Source organism: Vigna radiata, unplaced genomic scaffold (assembly GCF_000741045.1).
Source record: "Vigna radiata var. radiata cultivar VC1973A unplaced genomic scaffold, Vradiata_ver6 scaffold_223, whole genome shotgun sequence".
Classification (NCBI taxonomy): Eukaryota; Viridiplantae; Streptophyta; class Magnoliopsida; order Fabales; family Fabaceae; genus Vigna; species Vigna radiata.
In genome coordinates this window covers 376210-390056 of record NW_014543246.1, presented here as the reverse complement: position 1 = coordinate 390056, position 13847 = coordinate 376210, and the positions used below count along the sequence as shown (strand labels likewise).

General features: G+C 32.7%; 1 protein-coding gene across 1 annotated transcript; it reads left to right on the top strand.

The window, feature by feature from the left end:
- Positions 1-8143: 8143 nt before the first annotated feature.
- Positions 8144-10526, top strand: LOC106753330 (ARM REPEAT PROTEIN INTERACTING WITH ABF2). Its single transcript, XM_022777466.1, has one exon. It carries the CDS (start codon positions 8412-8414, stop codon positions 10218-10220), a length of 1809 nt encoding a protein of 602 aa, XP_022633187.1. The 5' UTR covers positions 8144-8411; the 3' UTR covers positions 10221-10526.
- The last annotated feature ends 3321 nt before the right edge of the window (positions 10527-13847 follow it).

Sequence of the window (13847 nt, the reverse complement as noted above, 5' to 3'; positions counted from 1 at the left end):
TTTGTGGAAACAGCAAGACTGGAAAACTGGCTTAACGAAATCTCAAAAACTTTTAGTTTCTTTAATGTGCATCGTGGCTAACATGAGTATGGATTCTTCTGGTACTTCTCTATCCGGCAAGTCAAACACCACATCGTTTTTAAAGTCATCATGTTTTTCATATTGCATATTTTCACAATTATCCCTTCTTTGATCATCCTTTGAATTGTTGTCGGGCAATTATCTGCCTTTTGTGCAATGTGATCATATCTTTTTAGTCCTGATATTTTGTTTTCTTTTCAGCGAGTTCAGAATTGTTTAATTAATCAAGTTTCCCTTATCATGAACCAACTGCATAATGGGTTGCTCCATTTTTGTTTTGTGACTGTTACAAACTGGTGATTAACTCTGGAAAGGATGATATGTTGTTTTAGAATGGAAAAAATGAAGTCGAAGTTAAGGTAACTGGAATTCTAAGCTTAGGCAGAGTTTTGTAAATATGGAACCATGATTGCGCCTGATTTATATGCTCCACATCATCAACACTTTTTTGTAGCTCGCATGAATATGGTCGTGGTTCTAAACCTGTTGATGCTTTGAATTAGTGGTTAAAACCAAACTTTTCTTGTGCTACACTGAAACTATTTCAGTTTATACTGCTTGGATGAACACCAATTTAACGTCGATCTTAAAGGATTCAATTGACGGACCGCATTTGATGGTTTCTTTTATCTAAGTGCAATGAAACCAAGTTTGTTGATTACATTAAAGTTAGTGTCTTCTTCTTCTCTGTCCTGTTTCTCTTAAGGCTGCTTCGTAACAGGGGAGAATAATGTGCAAAATAACCCATTTTATATTAGAAGTGAGTCTTAAATTTAATTCAATCTACAAAATCAATTTGTAAAACAAAGTTTGCATTTTATTTATATATTATAAATTGGTTTTATATCTAGTTGACATGTGACTTGTAACATTTTATGTTGAAGAGACTCTGGTAAGATTAGAATTGGAAGCCATGTGTGATTACAATCCTTTAACTGCTCGACAATGGATTTTAAGGCTTTCCCAATCAGATTTCATGCTAATGATTGCATAGTATAAGACTGAATTCTTATTTGGTATGCTATGTTATGGTGAAATAGTTGCTTTCTGAGAAGATGTTTTTTTTTTTACTTAACACATGGTTAGTTGGTATTTGAATGATGGTTGAGGTAAGGAACACGAGCAGATGCAATAGAAGAGGTGAGTTGAGAGGCTATAAGCTAGTAATATACCTGGTTCAAACTGTTTAGCATTAGAAGGTTCTGAGGCCATGGTTTTAAGAAGAGCTAGTTTTTTGAGGGACAATGATATTTTGACAATACTTTTTGACAATTTTTTTTGATAATTTTTTTGACAACGGGACACGTGTCATCATTTTATTAGTCTATTTGAATTTATGTTTAAAAAATATTGAAAACGGACCAATCACAAACTGTCACGTATGCGTTGTCAAAAAGTTATTAAAAAAGTGTTGTTAAAAGAAGTTTTTCCTTTTTTGAGGCATAATCTTTGGATAACACCCTACTCACACAATTAAATTGTTCCTGGAGGAGAATTTCCTAATCAAAATCCACATGGGTTAGCAAAACCGATCTTTGGAAGAAACTCACACAGAGCTTTAGTCCTCTCTCACGCACATCCATTTTATCAAAAAAATTCTCTCCTCAATGTTTGTTATGGTTAAATTATTACAAACATTTTAATTGGGCAACTAAATTTGTTTTAATTCGATTCCTAAACTAAAAAAATAAGTTTTGATAAATTTAAAAACTTAACGAATTTCATAAAAAATACGTGGTTAAAAATCCAACTAAAAATTAATTTCAAAAATCTCGAACAAATCTAGTAATTTAAGCATGTTATGAAATAATTTCTTAAGTGGTTTATACTTTGGACATTATTATACTAATTAAGAACAAAACTTTAGGTATATATCGTGTGAGAAAGCGTTCCTCCTTACATCTCACATATCTCCTACATCTCACCTATTTTACTCTACACATTCCAATTGACAATTTTGTCCTTCTTCATTTAATAAAATAATAATTTTTCAACAATCAACAATCTTTAACTCTGTATTTTAATCCCTAGATGCAACTTATTTTATTAACAAAATTAAATTCAATACAATCATTTTTGTCACTTACAAAAACCATTCATGGTCGTTCAATCCCTCTATGCACCTCATCAAATAAAAATTTAATTAAATATAACAAAGTAAAAAAAAAGAAAAGCAATAAAAAACCCTAAATCTCAATTCCAATTATCCGCATCTCCAAGTGCGGATAAGACACAACTCCCAAGTGCGAAGAAGACGCAGGTCCCAAGTGCAGAGAAGGAGAAGACGAACCGCAGCTCCAAGTGCGGCTTCCCATCAACCGCAACCCTTTCAACCGCACTTCCTTGCGTGCCACCCATACACCCACTGCTACAATCTCGCCTCAACATCACGAATGCCAATCCCAATAAAAAACACCTCTCATAACCCATAAAATCAAAGGACTCCCCCCAACAATAAAAAATGAGGGAGGAGGGAAAGAGGGGAGAAGTGCCAGTAGAGAGAGAAAGAAAAAGGGTATAGAGTTTCAGATATGAAATGCGGCAAAGAAGAGAATGGGAAAAGAAGTGCAAAACTGTCAATTAGGAGGTGCAGGGTGAGATAGCTGAGGTAGAGGGAGGAAAGCTCATCATGTGGGTAGCTAACATAAAAAAGAAAAACTATGTGTAATCCAGAAGTCAAGCTTCTATCTATTGTATAGAATGTACAAATGAATTAAGTTTAGCTATTTTGTTGTCCAAACTCATTTTCTTGATTTGCTAATAAAAAATGGTGCCTATGGTTTCTCCAAAGACTAACTTGCAAATTTCAGGTATAAATTTGGAATGACACACATCCTGTTGGTCTATGAAGGGAGAAATTTATTGGGAAGATGCAATGTTAACGAAATCGGAGTCCAACTATATTAGGAATTGATATCACTTTTTACCCAAAACTTTAAGACAATGAGTTAATGGGTTTCTACTTTTTCATTTCTATTCAATGTGAAACTTAGATTCGCACTTGAATTCTTAATAATTCTCTCTCAAAAGTAGATCCCTTCTATATTGGTATACTCACCCTCCAACAAAAACATTCAAATACCCATTTTCGTACCACTAGTCTGAGCCTAACCTGATTCTGATACCACTTGTTGGGTCTATAGACGAGAAAGATCACTAAGAAAATACAATTTCAATGACATCTAAGTTCAACTATATAAAAATTAACACCACTCTATCCAAAACTTTAAAATAATAATTTAATGAGTTTTTATTTTTTCATTTTTATCTAATATAAGACTTGTAATTACACTCAATACATCCCTCGGTTAGAAGATTGGCGAGTTATGACAGTAGAACGCATCGGTTTTGTGCTCATGGTAATTCCCTTGATGCTGATCGTTTATCTGAACATTCTTTGAATAATATTCTGTTCTTTCCTATCATAGTTTTATGCTCTTCAATACTATAAGGAGTGTGAGAGAGGCACTAGAAGATTAATAATTGTTGATCCTGCATCATTGCTGTCTTTGACACTGTCTACTTGAGTTGGGTAAATCTTGCAATCAAATAGTTACAATTTCTTAAGATCATGAGAACATTTAACTGTTTTTTAGAATGATAAACTTAAAACTTAGTAGCTGACATTATACAACTTTGATGACTATTTAACATGGGACGTTTAATTGATGTTTTTCTTTTGTCTTAATTTGGTGTGGTATTGGTGCGGTTGCAGCCTCAACTGTTGATGTTCCAGCTAGCTCATATGAGTGGGATTGCAAAGAAAAGATGAAGGAAATTGAGGGTGAATTAGTGGAAAAAAATTAGACAGTTGTCTTTTGGCCTCTGCAGCTTTGTGTGAGAGAAAAATATGGGTGATATTCTGTCCTCCACTCTCAAACCTGAAGTAAGAGATATGTATGAAGAATGTGTGGTTGATAAATTACATGTACATGGAAATAGAAATGTGTACTTTTTGCATATGGAAGTGGGCCATGCATCTATATTATGGCACCTGTCACGATTGCTCAAGTGCTAGTAAAAACAATGTGTTTTATGTATTGTAACTTTTGTTAAGAAATATCTAAATATTTTACATCTAAGCGCTGTGAAAACATTCAAATGAGAAATGAGTGTTTTAGCGAAGAAGACACGTAACCTAATTTTGATGTATGCATTTGTCTCATTTAAGTGGTGAGAGATTGCTTAAGTAAGAAAGTTTTTTGGGAAGCAAGTTAGCTTATGGCAAATGTGTTGTATCCAAGAGATATGTATATTTATGAGAAGGGACGCATTATTTATGTAATATATATATATATATATATATATATATATATATATATATATATATATATATATATATATATATATATATATATATATATATATATATATATATATATATATATATATATATATATATATATATATTTGTGATATTTATATTATATGTGTTTTTTATGGGTGGGAATTCCTTGGATATCTTGCTTCTTTATAAGTGTATGACAATATATACTTAGAATGATATCATACTTTAAAAGTCGAAAGTATTAAATTCATTAAGAAAAACAGATATTTTATTTATTCATTAATGATCTACTCACTTAAATTAAAAATCAAGTGGTGAATAGTTGAAAAAGACTTTTATTAATATTATGTCATTTCAATTATTTTTGATGTTTTATCTGTGTTGTTATTTTTTTATCTATAAATAATTTTATATTTGAAAAATTAAAAGTTATTTTCAATTAGAGACAAAATATATTAACTACATGTGGTATTAGGAGTAAACAAATCTTAACTCCACATATACTCTAATTACATTGTAATAGAAATATTAAAAGGGATACAAAATTAATTCTTTAACTTTTTTCTCATAATTAAATTTATTTTCCAAAATTGCATTTATTTTTAAAATTTTCAATTTTATAATTAATTATTTTTATCATGAATTTTAAATATTTTATACTTAACATTTATAAGCACACTAGTATATATTCAACAACAATCTAATCCCCGTAAACCATTATTACATAAGTAATAATATATTAGTGAAATATATAATACTAATCTAAAAATAATTTAAATACACACGATTAGAGGTGTCAACTTGATTTATGTCGGTCCTAACCCATTCCTTTAAAAGCCCCTCAAGTGAGGGCCTAAAAAAAGCCCCCCAAGCCCCTTCTTAAGCGGGTTGGGATTAGGATTAGAGTGGGTTTAGCCCCAGTAAATAAATTTATGTCTACTTTAATCTTTAAATCTGTTTAGTTTTCACAAATTTCTAATTTAATTATTTAAGACTCAAATTCTTTATATTATTAAATTTTATATATTTTTTAATTTAAGAAAGAAATGTAAAATTATTTTTCATGTTAAAAATTTAATTTCAGAAAATTATGAATTTGACTATTTTTTTAATTATTTACTTATCACTTATTAATTTTTTGGTACACTATTTATAATCATAATTTTTTCGTGCACTATTTTTCCTTGCAGGAGTACAATACTCATGATATTTTAATTATTTTCTTAATTATTTATTGATCAGTGCAATCTAAATTATTGTTACTTTTTCTAATATGAAATTTCTTTTTCCTAAAACTATATCCATTAAAAATATTATTTAATTAAAATGCTTAATCAGATATTTAATTAAATGTTTTTAAAATATTTAATTTAATATTAATTATTAAATTTTAACTTATTAAAAATAAATCATAATTCAATTTTAATGTGAAAATTATTTACAAGTAAATTTTAGTTAATATATCTAATATGAATAATCTAATCATAAAATTTTTGAATAAATTCAAACTCGAAAATTTAAATAAAATTCTATTTTGATGAACGACGTTTTACAGTAATAAATTTAAACAATGTTATTGTTATTTATTATTATTATTATTATTATTATTATAAAAAATTAATAATAGTTTTTCAATTATAAATAACTTACTGAACTTATTATTAATCCTATAAGTGGAAATATATGAAACATAATAAATGTTTGACTGAATGTTTTTTTTTTAATTTCTCAATATTTATTATTTTTATTATAAATATTAATAATATTTCTTTTTTAAATTTCTCAATATTTCATCATCAGTTCAAATATGATTATAAAGATTCTCATTCATATTTGTAATATTTGAACTTTATTTGGATACAATTTTAATCAGCATCATTAAATTTAATTAAATTATAGCAATACTTCTTTTCCTCTTATTTATAAGACTTTCGAAAACTAGTTTATTATTTGATAGAAACATATCTATTTATATATATATATATATATATGTATATATCTATCTATTTATATATATATATATATATATATATATATATATATATATATATATATATATATATATATAAATAAATTTGTGGCATGTTTTCTTTTGCTTGGATGACGTATTTAGTTGTGCATGGGTTATTTTTGGAAGTAGGTCGTGCCAATCTTTTCCCTTATATGCTTGCTGTTTTGGTACTTCTAATTATGAAAAGATTAAGTCGTATTAAAGATTATTTACACTTGATTGTTTTAGAAATTTGGTAAAAAAAAAGATCCATGGACTGGCCCTGACCCATAGGGCTTTGGGGCTTTTTAGCCCTGTGGGCTTTTTCAATAAAATACTTTTTTAGCCCTGTGGGTTCTTTTGACCCCAACTCACATGGGTTAAGGCCAGGACCTATCAAGTGGGCCAATTTGACAGCTTCACACACGATAACTTTATTATATATATATATATATATATCAATTCATTATTGTATTAAAAGTTAATAAAAGAATAAGAAAAATATTATTTGACACATTTAAATTCTTAAATTCATTAGACATTATCTTTTTATTTTTTATTTTTTTAAAAAAAATATAAAATTTTATATTTTTATAATCATTTTATTCTTATATTATGTGCTAAATGAATATAAAAATGTGAAAATAAATAATTTAGCTGTATATATTTTATTTTGAATTATATATTTCTGTTTTACTATTATATTTCTAGGACATTATAATGTCCAGTTTTTCATCTTGCTAATTTATTTTAATGAATTAATGTTGAATATTTATATTAATTAAAAAAATTGTTTTAAAATTTGAGACTTGAAATTTATAATTTTGTATTTTGAAAATAAAATCTTTCAATTTATTATATATAAAAAATAAAATACTTCATAACCATTGAAAATTATAATATAAAAGCTAACATATAGAAAAAAATATTATAAATATTAATGAAAATACAATGTTAAAATTAAATTACTAAATAAAAAATGGAAAAAATGTGTATTATTTATATTAAATAATACATATAAATTAAATTAAAATAAAAATGAAATTACCTTAATTTAAAATATCCTTTATTAATTTAATTAATATAGCTCAGTAAAATAAAACGCTTAGAAAATATTTACTTTTTTGCTGAAATAAAAGACTAAAACATATTTAAATTTTAAAAGAATACACCTAGAAGGAACGTATTTAAGAAAACACATACATTCTTGAGATTAATTAAAAACATCTTAAACTATATGTAAGAATACTTTATAATATGTTGTAATTAACTTTGAGTGTGAGACTTTTGGGTGATTGATGTTGTTCCTTCCTATAAAGCAATAAATTATTGGTATTTAAAGGAGTAAAGTCTATTTGGACCGTACATTCATAAATTCATTTTTTTAAGCCATGGAAGACGTAATAAGCGGGTTACACCTCTACGCCACCATTTCTGTCCAAGTCACTATCCATCATCAACAAAGTAATGTATGTAACTACCCCATACTTTCCTTTTTCAAAATAATAAACCTCTATAAATTAAAAATAATAATTTCAATTACTTTTCATTAACCTCAAAAACTTTTTTTTTTTTAAATTTAATTATGTTGTTTTGAAATTAATCTGGGTTTGCATTGGCAGGGTCAACAACAACCCTGTGTTGACTTGAGTCCAAGTCTCTAATAGAGTAAAGGAGGATCCATCCTTTGAGATGATAAGAAGCAGGAAGGAATGTATGTTTGTTTTTACTTTATTTTATTTTAATATTTGCTGTGTGTATTTCTAATAATTACTCCTTTTTAATTATTAAAATGAATGACTCACTATTCTGGGAGTGAAGTGAATAATCCGAGGAGTGTAGAGTCGTGTAAGAAGGAACAACCTAGGACAAGCTCCTGCAGTGATCCTTCAACTCTGCAACTCCGAGGAGCACAATTTTTCCAGCTTCTTGCTCGGTTTCTTCTTCAATTTCCCATTTTCTTTATTAGCTTCTGTTCTATACACTCTCTCTGCTTTGGTGGGTTGAATATATAGATAAGATAACAGAGGGAGTGGTCAAAGATTGTCTCCGATGATGGGCAATCCTAACCCTAATCCTAGCCCTAATCCTGCTCCGGAAAAGGAAAAGAGGCTCCAAGAAGAGCTGTTGGGTCCCATCTTACTGGGAGACCGCGTCATAAAACTGGCTCAGGAGGTCGAGTCGTCCAAGGTGGACTGCACGGAGCTGGCTCGGAAGGTGCAGGTGGTGTGCGACAACCTGCGCTCCGTCGTGCGTGTGGTTTCGGGGACGCAGTGCGTGAACGAGCGCCCCATACGCCGCATCGTCGGCGAGGTCTTCAAAAACCTAGAGCGCACTTTAGCGTTCGTGCGCAAATGCAAGAAACACGGTGGCGTCCTCCGCCAGGTCTTCTCCATGACCACGACTGCCGACTTCCGCAAGGTCTGGAACCTTCTGGAATCTTCGAACGGCGACTTGGTGTGGCTCCTCACCATCTTGGACTCGAAGGAGGGCACCAATGTCTCCCTCCCCCCCATCGCCAGCAACGACCCCATCCTTGCATGGGTCTGGACCTTCACCTACACTCTTCAATTGGGTCAGCCCAAGGACCGCGCTGAAGCCGCCACTGAACTTGGCTCCCTCGCCAGAGGCAACGAGCGTACAAAATTCATCATCTTGGAGGAAGGTGGAGTGCCCCCTCTCCTCAAGCTTCTCAAGGAAGCTTCTTCCCCTGATGCTCAGGTTGCTGCTGCCAATGCTCTTGTCAACGTTACTACTAATCAAGAGAGGGTCGTTAGCTACGTCGTAGAGTCCCATGCCGCCCCCACTATTGTTCAGGTCCTTGGTGACTCCCCTATGAGTGTTCGTGTCTCTGTTGCCAATTTGGTCTCAGCTATGGCTGAGCAACATGAACTTGCTCGCGAGGAGTTCGTGAGGGCCAATGTGACTAGACCCCTCGTGTCGTTGTTGTCCATGGATACTGTCCTTGCTGACCCCATGGCCGGTCGTGCTAGTATCCATTCGCTTGTTCTGAATTTGTCCAACGTTGGGGAGACCAATTCGGATGGGAGTAGCCGTGGCTCCAGCCACCATCGGAGGGAAAGAGAGGTTGAGAGCCCGGAGTTGAGGAATGAGGTCAAAATCAGTTGTGCTAAGGCTCTCTGGAAACTCTCCAAAGGGTGTCTTTCAAGTTGCAAGAAGATTACCGAGACTAAAGGTTTGCTTTGTCTTGCTAAGATTATTGAGTCTGAGAGTGGGGAATTGCAACTTAATTGTCTTATGGCTGTCATGGAGATTGCTGCTGTGGCAGAGTCCAATGCTGATCTTAGAAGAGTTGCTTTTAAGCGAACTGCGCCTGCGGCAAAGGCGGTACTGGATCAGCTTTTGAGGGTGGTTCAGGAAGAGGGTAATCCGGCACTGGTGATTCCTGCCATTAAGGCAATTGGCTCCTTGGCCAGAAACTTCTCTGGAAAGATTCCGCAAGTTCTTGGTCCTTTAGTTGCTCAGCTTGGTAGCAGAGATGTTGACGTAGCCAGTGAGGCTGCCATTGCATTGGGAAAGTTTGTCAGCCCGGACAACTACAATTGTGTTGACCATTCTAAAGCAATACTTGAGCTTGATGGGGTTCCGAAGCTAATGAGCCTGCTGCTGATAAATGATCGCCAACAAGTTCATGGCCTGAAATTACTTTGTTACCTTGCCTTAAATGTAGGTAACAGTAAGGTCCTCGAGCAAGAACGTGCCTTGAATACCTTAGAGAGGTATGCTCGTCTTGTTCAAACACAATATCCTGATTTGAAGGACCTGCACGCTAAGGCTATACACCACCTCACTCTTTATCAGCCAGGAGCTCAATTGCACAGACAGCCCTTGGGGCTGTAAGTGCCACTGATTGCGTTAATCAAAATAATGCCTTGTAAGTCTTTTGAATGGAAAAGCAAGAGTGTATTGTACTTAGAAAATGATTTATTACATTGTGAAAATATCTAAATTTCAATTCAGTAGCCTAGCCACTGTTATTTGTGGTATTGATTGACTGGTCATCCGAACTATATACACAAGACTGGTTGTATCAACGAGATGAGTAAATTTACGAGTATAAAATCGGAAATGTTGCATATGACATAATTTAGACTTGGTTATATTTGATGTACCAACTTTTCTAATTCTAGTGATTTCTTGTCCTTCCTTTTTTCTCCTCATAAATATCACTGCAATGATTTGATTCTATTTTATAGACTTATGTTCTGTATTTGAATTCTGCGTACAGTTTATAAATGTATAAAGCAATAGTTGCTACTTATGTAGATTAAAGCACGGCATAGACCTTTCCTTTAAAAGAAAATAAATAAAACAAAGCCTTAAATTATGTCAATATGCATCGCTGATTTTACTGTGCATTACTCCCTCTGAATTTATGCTTTTCCCACATGTTGATTCAGGGCCTGTTTGTGTTCGCATTTTTAAGGCAAAAATGTTTTTGTAATTCAAAAACATGTGTAAAATTAATTGTAATCATTAAATTATATTCTTTTGTAACTTTTCCGGAAGCTAAATTAGCTGCTTGTGAAAGTAATACAAGCGTTTTTAGTTTTTTACAGAAGGTTAGAAAACGGCACTCAGGAGTATGGTTCTATTTGAGTCTGCGTGCGTACATATCTACTACATTAAATTTATTGTTCTGATATATGTCTTGAATCTCTTGTCTAAAATCAGAAGAAAGATTAGTCATTTACCTGCATAACCTGAAAAAAAAAAAATCTTAAATTCACTTCATGGATATCAATGCATTTAACTTCTTTTAGTTGCAATTGCAATTCATTTGTACCGACAAATTTTATCACTTAAATGTCCCATTTGTTCAGGGATTCCTTCTAGAGATCTAATTCCTCCAGGGATTATATAATAAGCTAAAGCCATGTATTCCTCAGATTTTACTACTTCTGTTATCAAATTTAGAAGAAAAAGAAAAGACCAGATATCGAATTTGTTGTCCTGTTATTAAGAGAAGGGAGGGTATGGATATTTTGTTTGTTTGATTAAAGCGTAACAGGAGCTTGTACAACATCACTGATGATGGAAGTTGGCGTGAGGATCTCTTGGGATGTACTTTTGAGAGGCAATCTAGTGTTGGCAGTCACAATTTTGATTCAAATTTTATTCTGGCTGCAATGTCTGTATAATTCCTTGTTGTAGTTCGCTCTGTAAATCTACATATAATGCATGGGGTAAAGTTTGGACACAGTTGTCATGTCACGTGTTTGAGTGTCTTCGAAGTTTGCAGCTGGCGTCTGGATCGCCTAGGTAAAAATAGTATATGCACAAATTTGTTTTTGTAAACAGTGAGCATGAACATCTTGCATTATCTTGTGGAAGCATAATATCAGCTTGACATCACTGACGATAAAAGTTGACCTGAGGATATCTTGAGATGTTCTGTTAGCCAATCCAATGTTTTGAGAAGTATTGGTGTGGAGTTCAAGTGGTGATATTACTAGCAACATTGATTCAGAAATTATCCAGCAAGAGTTCTAAAGAATTCCTGGGTATTTATAAACTGCATAAATCTACAGAATAGATTGTCCAAAGCTTATGCAAATCTGAGGAATTAAAAATGTCTCCAAATCGAGCTACCTTTCTTGAGGCAACCTGATGTAAATATTTCTACAAATATGTTGTTTAAAGCCACGAACGCGTAGTTTTATTCTATATTTATTTCCTCCACTCAGAGCGTACATTTTTGCTAAGTTATTCTGAATGGTTTTCATTGCTTTTGCATGCATTATACACACTGAAAAATGTTAAGTAGTCTTTGACCAAGTTGTAAACAGTAATGTGGACTAGTAGGTGACTTGGTCCTCAACATGGTCGAATGTATTTCTGTTTTCTGCTGTAAGTTGAGGTATTTCTATCCAGAAGATACTATCTTTCGTGGAATTAGTGTGATAACTTAGTTAGACCTAATCTGTTAATTGTTATTTAATGTCATCCCAGGAACCTGATCTTGTTGTTGGTTGTAACATAGTAATCCTATTGAAGACGATGGATGAGATGATTAGAGCAGGGGAGACCCTGAATTCCCATTTGGTTCAGTATGCTAAATATTTGTTGTTGTTGTACAGGCCCTGTCACTGGTTTTCAGAAAACAGTATGCAATTAAGTATATCGGCTTTAACTGATTGCAATTTGTACAGACCATTTAAGCACGTGACCAAAATTATTGAGTTGCTCGATTACGTATCTAATACTCTCAAGTTCTGAACAAACATCATTATATATTTAATTGCACACAAAGCGTACACTTGGTTCAGTGGTCCTCCACAGAGATTGATCACCCAAATTCAATTCCCATTTGACAGATAATCGAACTGACCTCTGTCAGTAAAAAAAGAAGTATGTTATATCAAATTTCAAGACAAATTATATTATTCCACACTGAACTTTCATCAGGGAATCATTCTTCCTTTATCGAAAGTAGCGGATCTGCTGTCACTTATTTACTAATGATGGTGTAGGGCTGAGTAACTCATTAAGAAATAAAGGTTTGTAAACTGCCATGCAGTATGTTTTGTCCATTGCCTATAGTTTGAGATTGCACTTTACACAAATTATCACCTGCATTCTTAACTAAAACCCTTGGGAAACAATGTCATTAAGTATTTGAATATTTGTACCTGTATTTTCTTGCCAACACTGTGAACCTTTTTTCTTTGTGGCCCATTCCTGGTGACTTGTATTGAGAGTAACTTTAGCTAGAAGGGAATGATTTCAACTTGGAATTTGCTTAGTTAAACCAAGTAATTAATTGGAAGTGTGATGAAATTAGAAAGTCACAGTCAGTAGTGGTATATGCAATAGAAGACAGTCCATGAATACGCAATCAGAAGTTTCGTGGTTTGAGTGAGGAAAGCGCAATCAGTGAAAAACACATTTCCATGGATGTCAACTTGCAGCTTATATTTGATGAGTAGCCATTATTAAGACGTTCAATTTAAGGAATGCTTTATGTACTTTTAAGTTTGTTCACTTTCTCCTTAGCCCAAAATAAAAAGGAGAAATGAAAAAAAAAAAAAAAAGCATCCTGTTTCCTTTGCGGTGTTAAGGTCATAATCACTTGCAAGTCATAAAGCTGAATTCATTTGGTAAAAAGAAGTACTGTAGCAAGTTTTACAGGGTTAAAGAATGCCGAAATGTCAAACATAATCGTTGAGATATTTTGCAATGATTCAAAGGGTTGGTTTCTTTTATGATCGCAAGGTCTTTGGGGGCTCAAATTCATGATTCTGAATGACATGGTCCATCCATTTCCTCTAGAAGCCTAAGCTCTCTGAGGTTAAGTTCAACGCCTCACTCATGCATTCGATTTAAAGCCCAAACACCATGAATCATTGGCTTCTACCTAACTTCGTTTTCATTCCATTTCTCCACTTCTTTACTTTCCTGCCATTACCAATTGCAAACCAAAATCATTTGTTAGCTATCATTTCAACCTCAACGTGTAAATTGTGC

Bases quoted from the DNA above. Each gene is read 5' to 3' on its own strand.
- LOC106753330 (XM_022777466.1), top strand. From the start codon at position 8,412: ATGATGGGCAATCCTAACCCTAATCCTAGCCCTAATCCTGCTCCGGAA.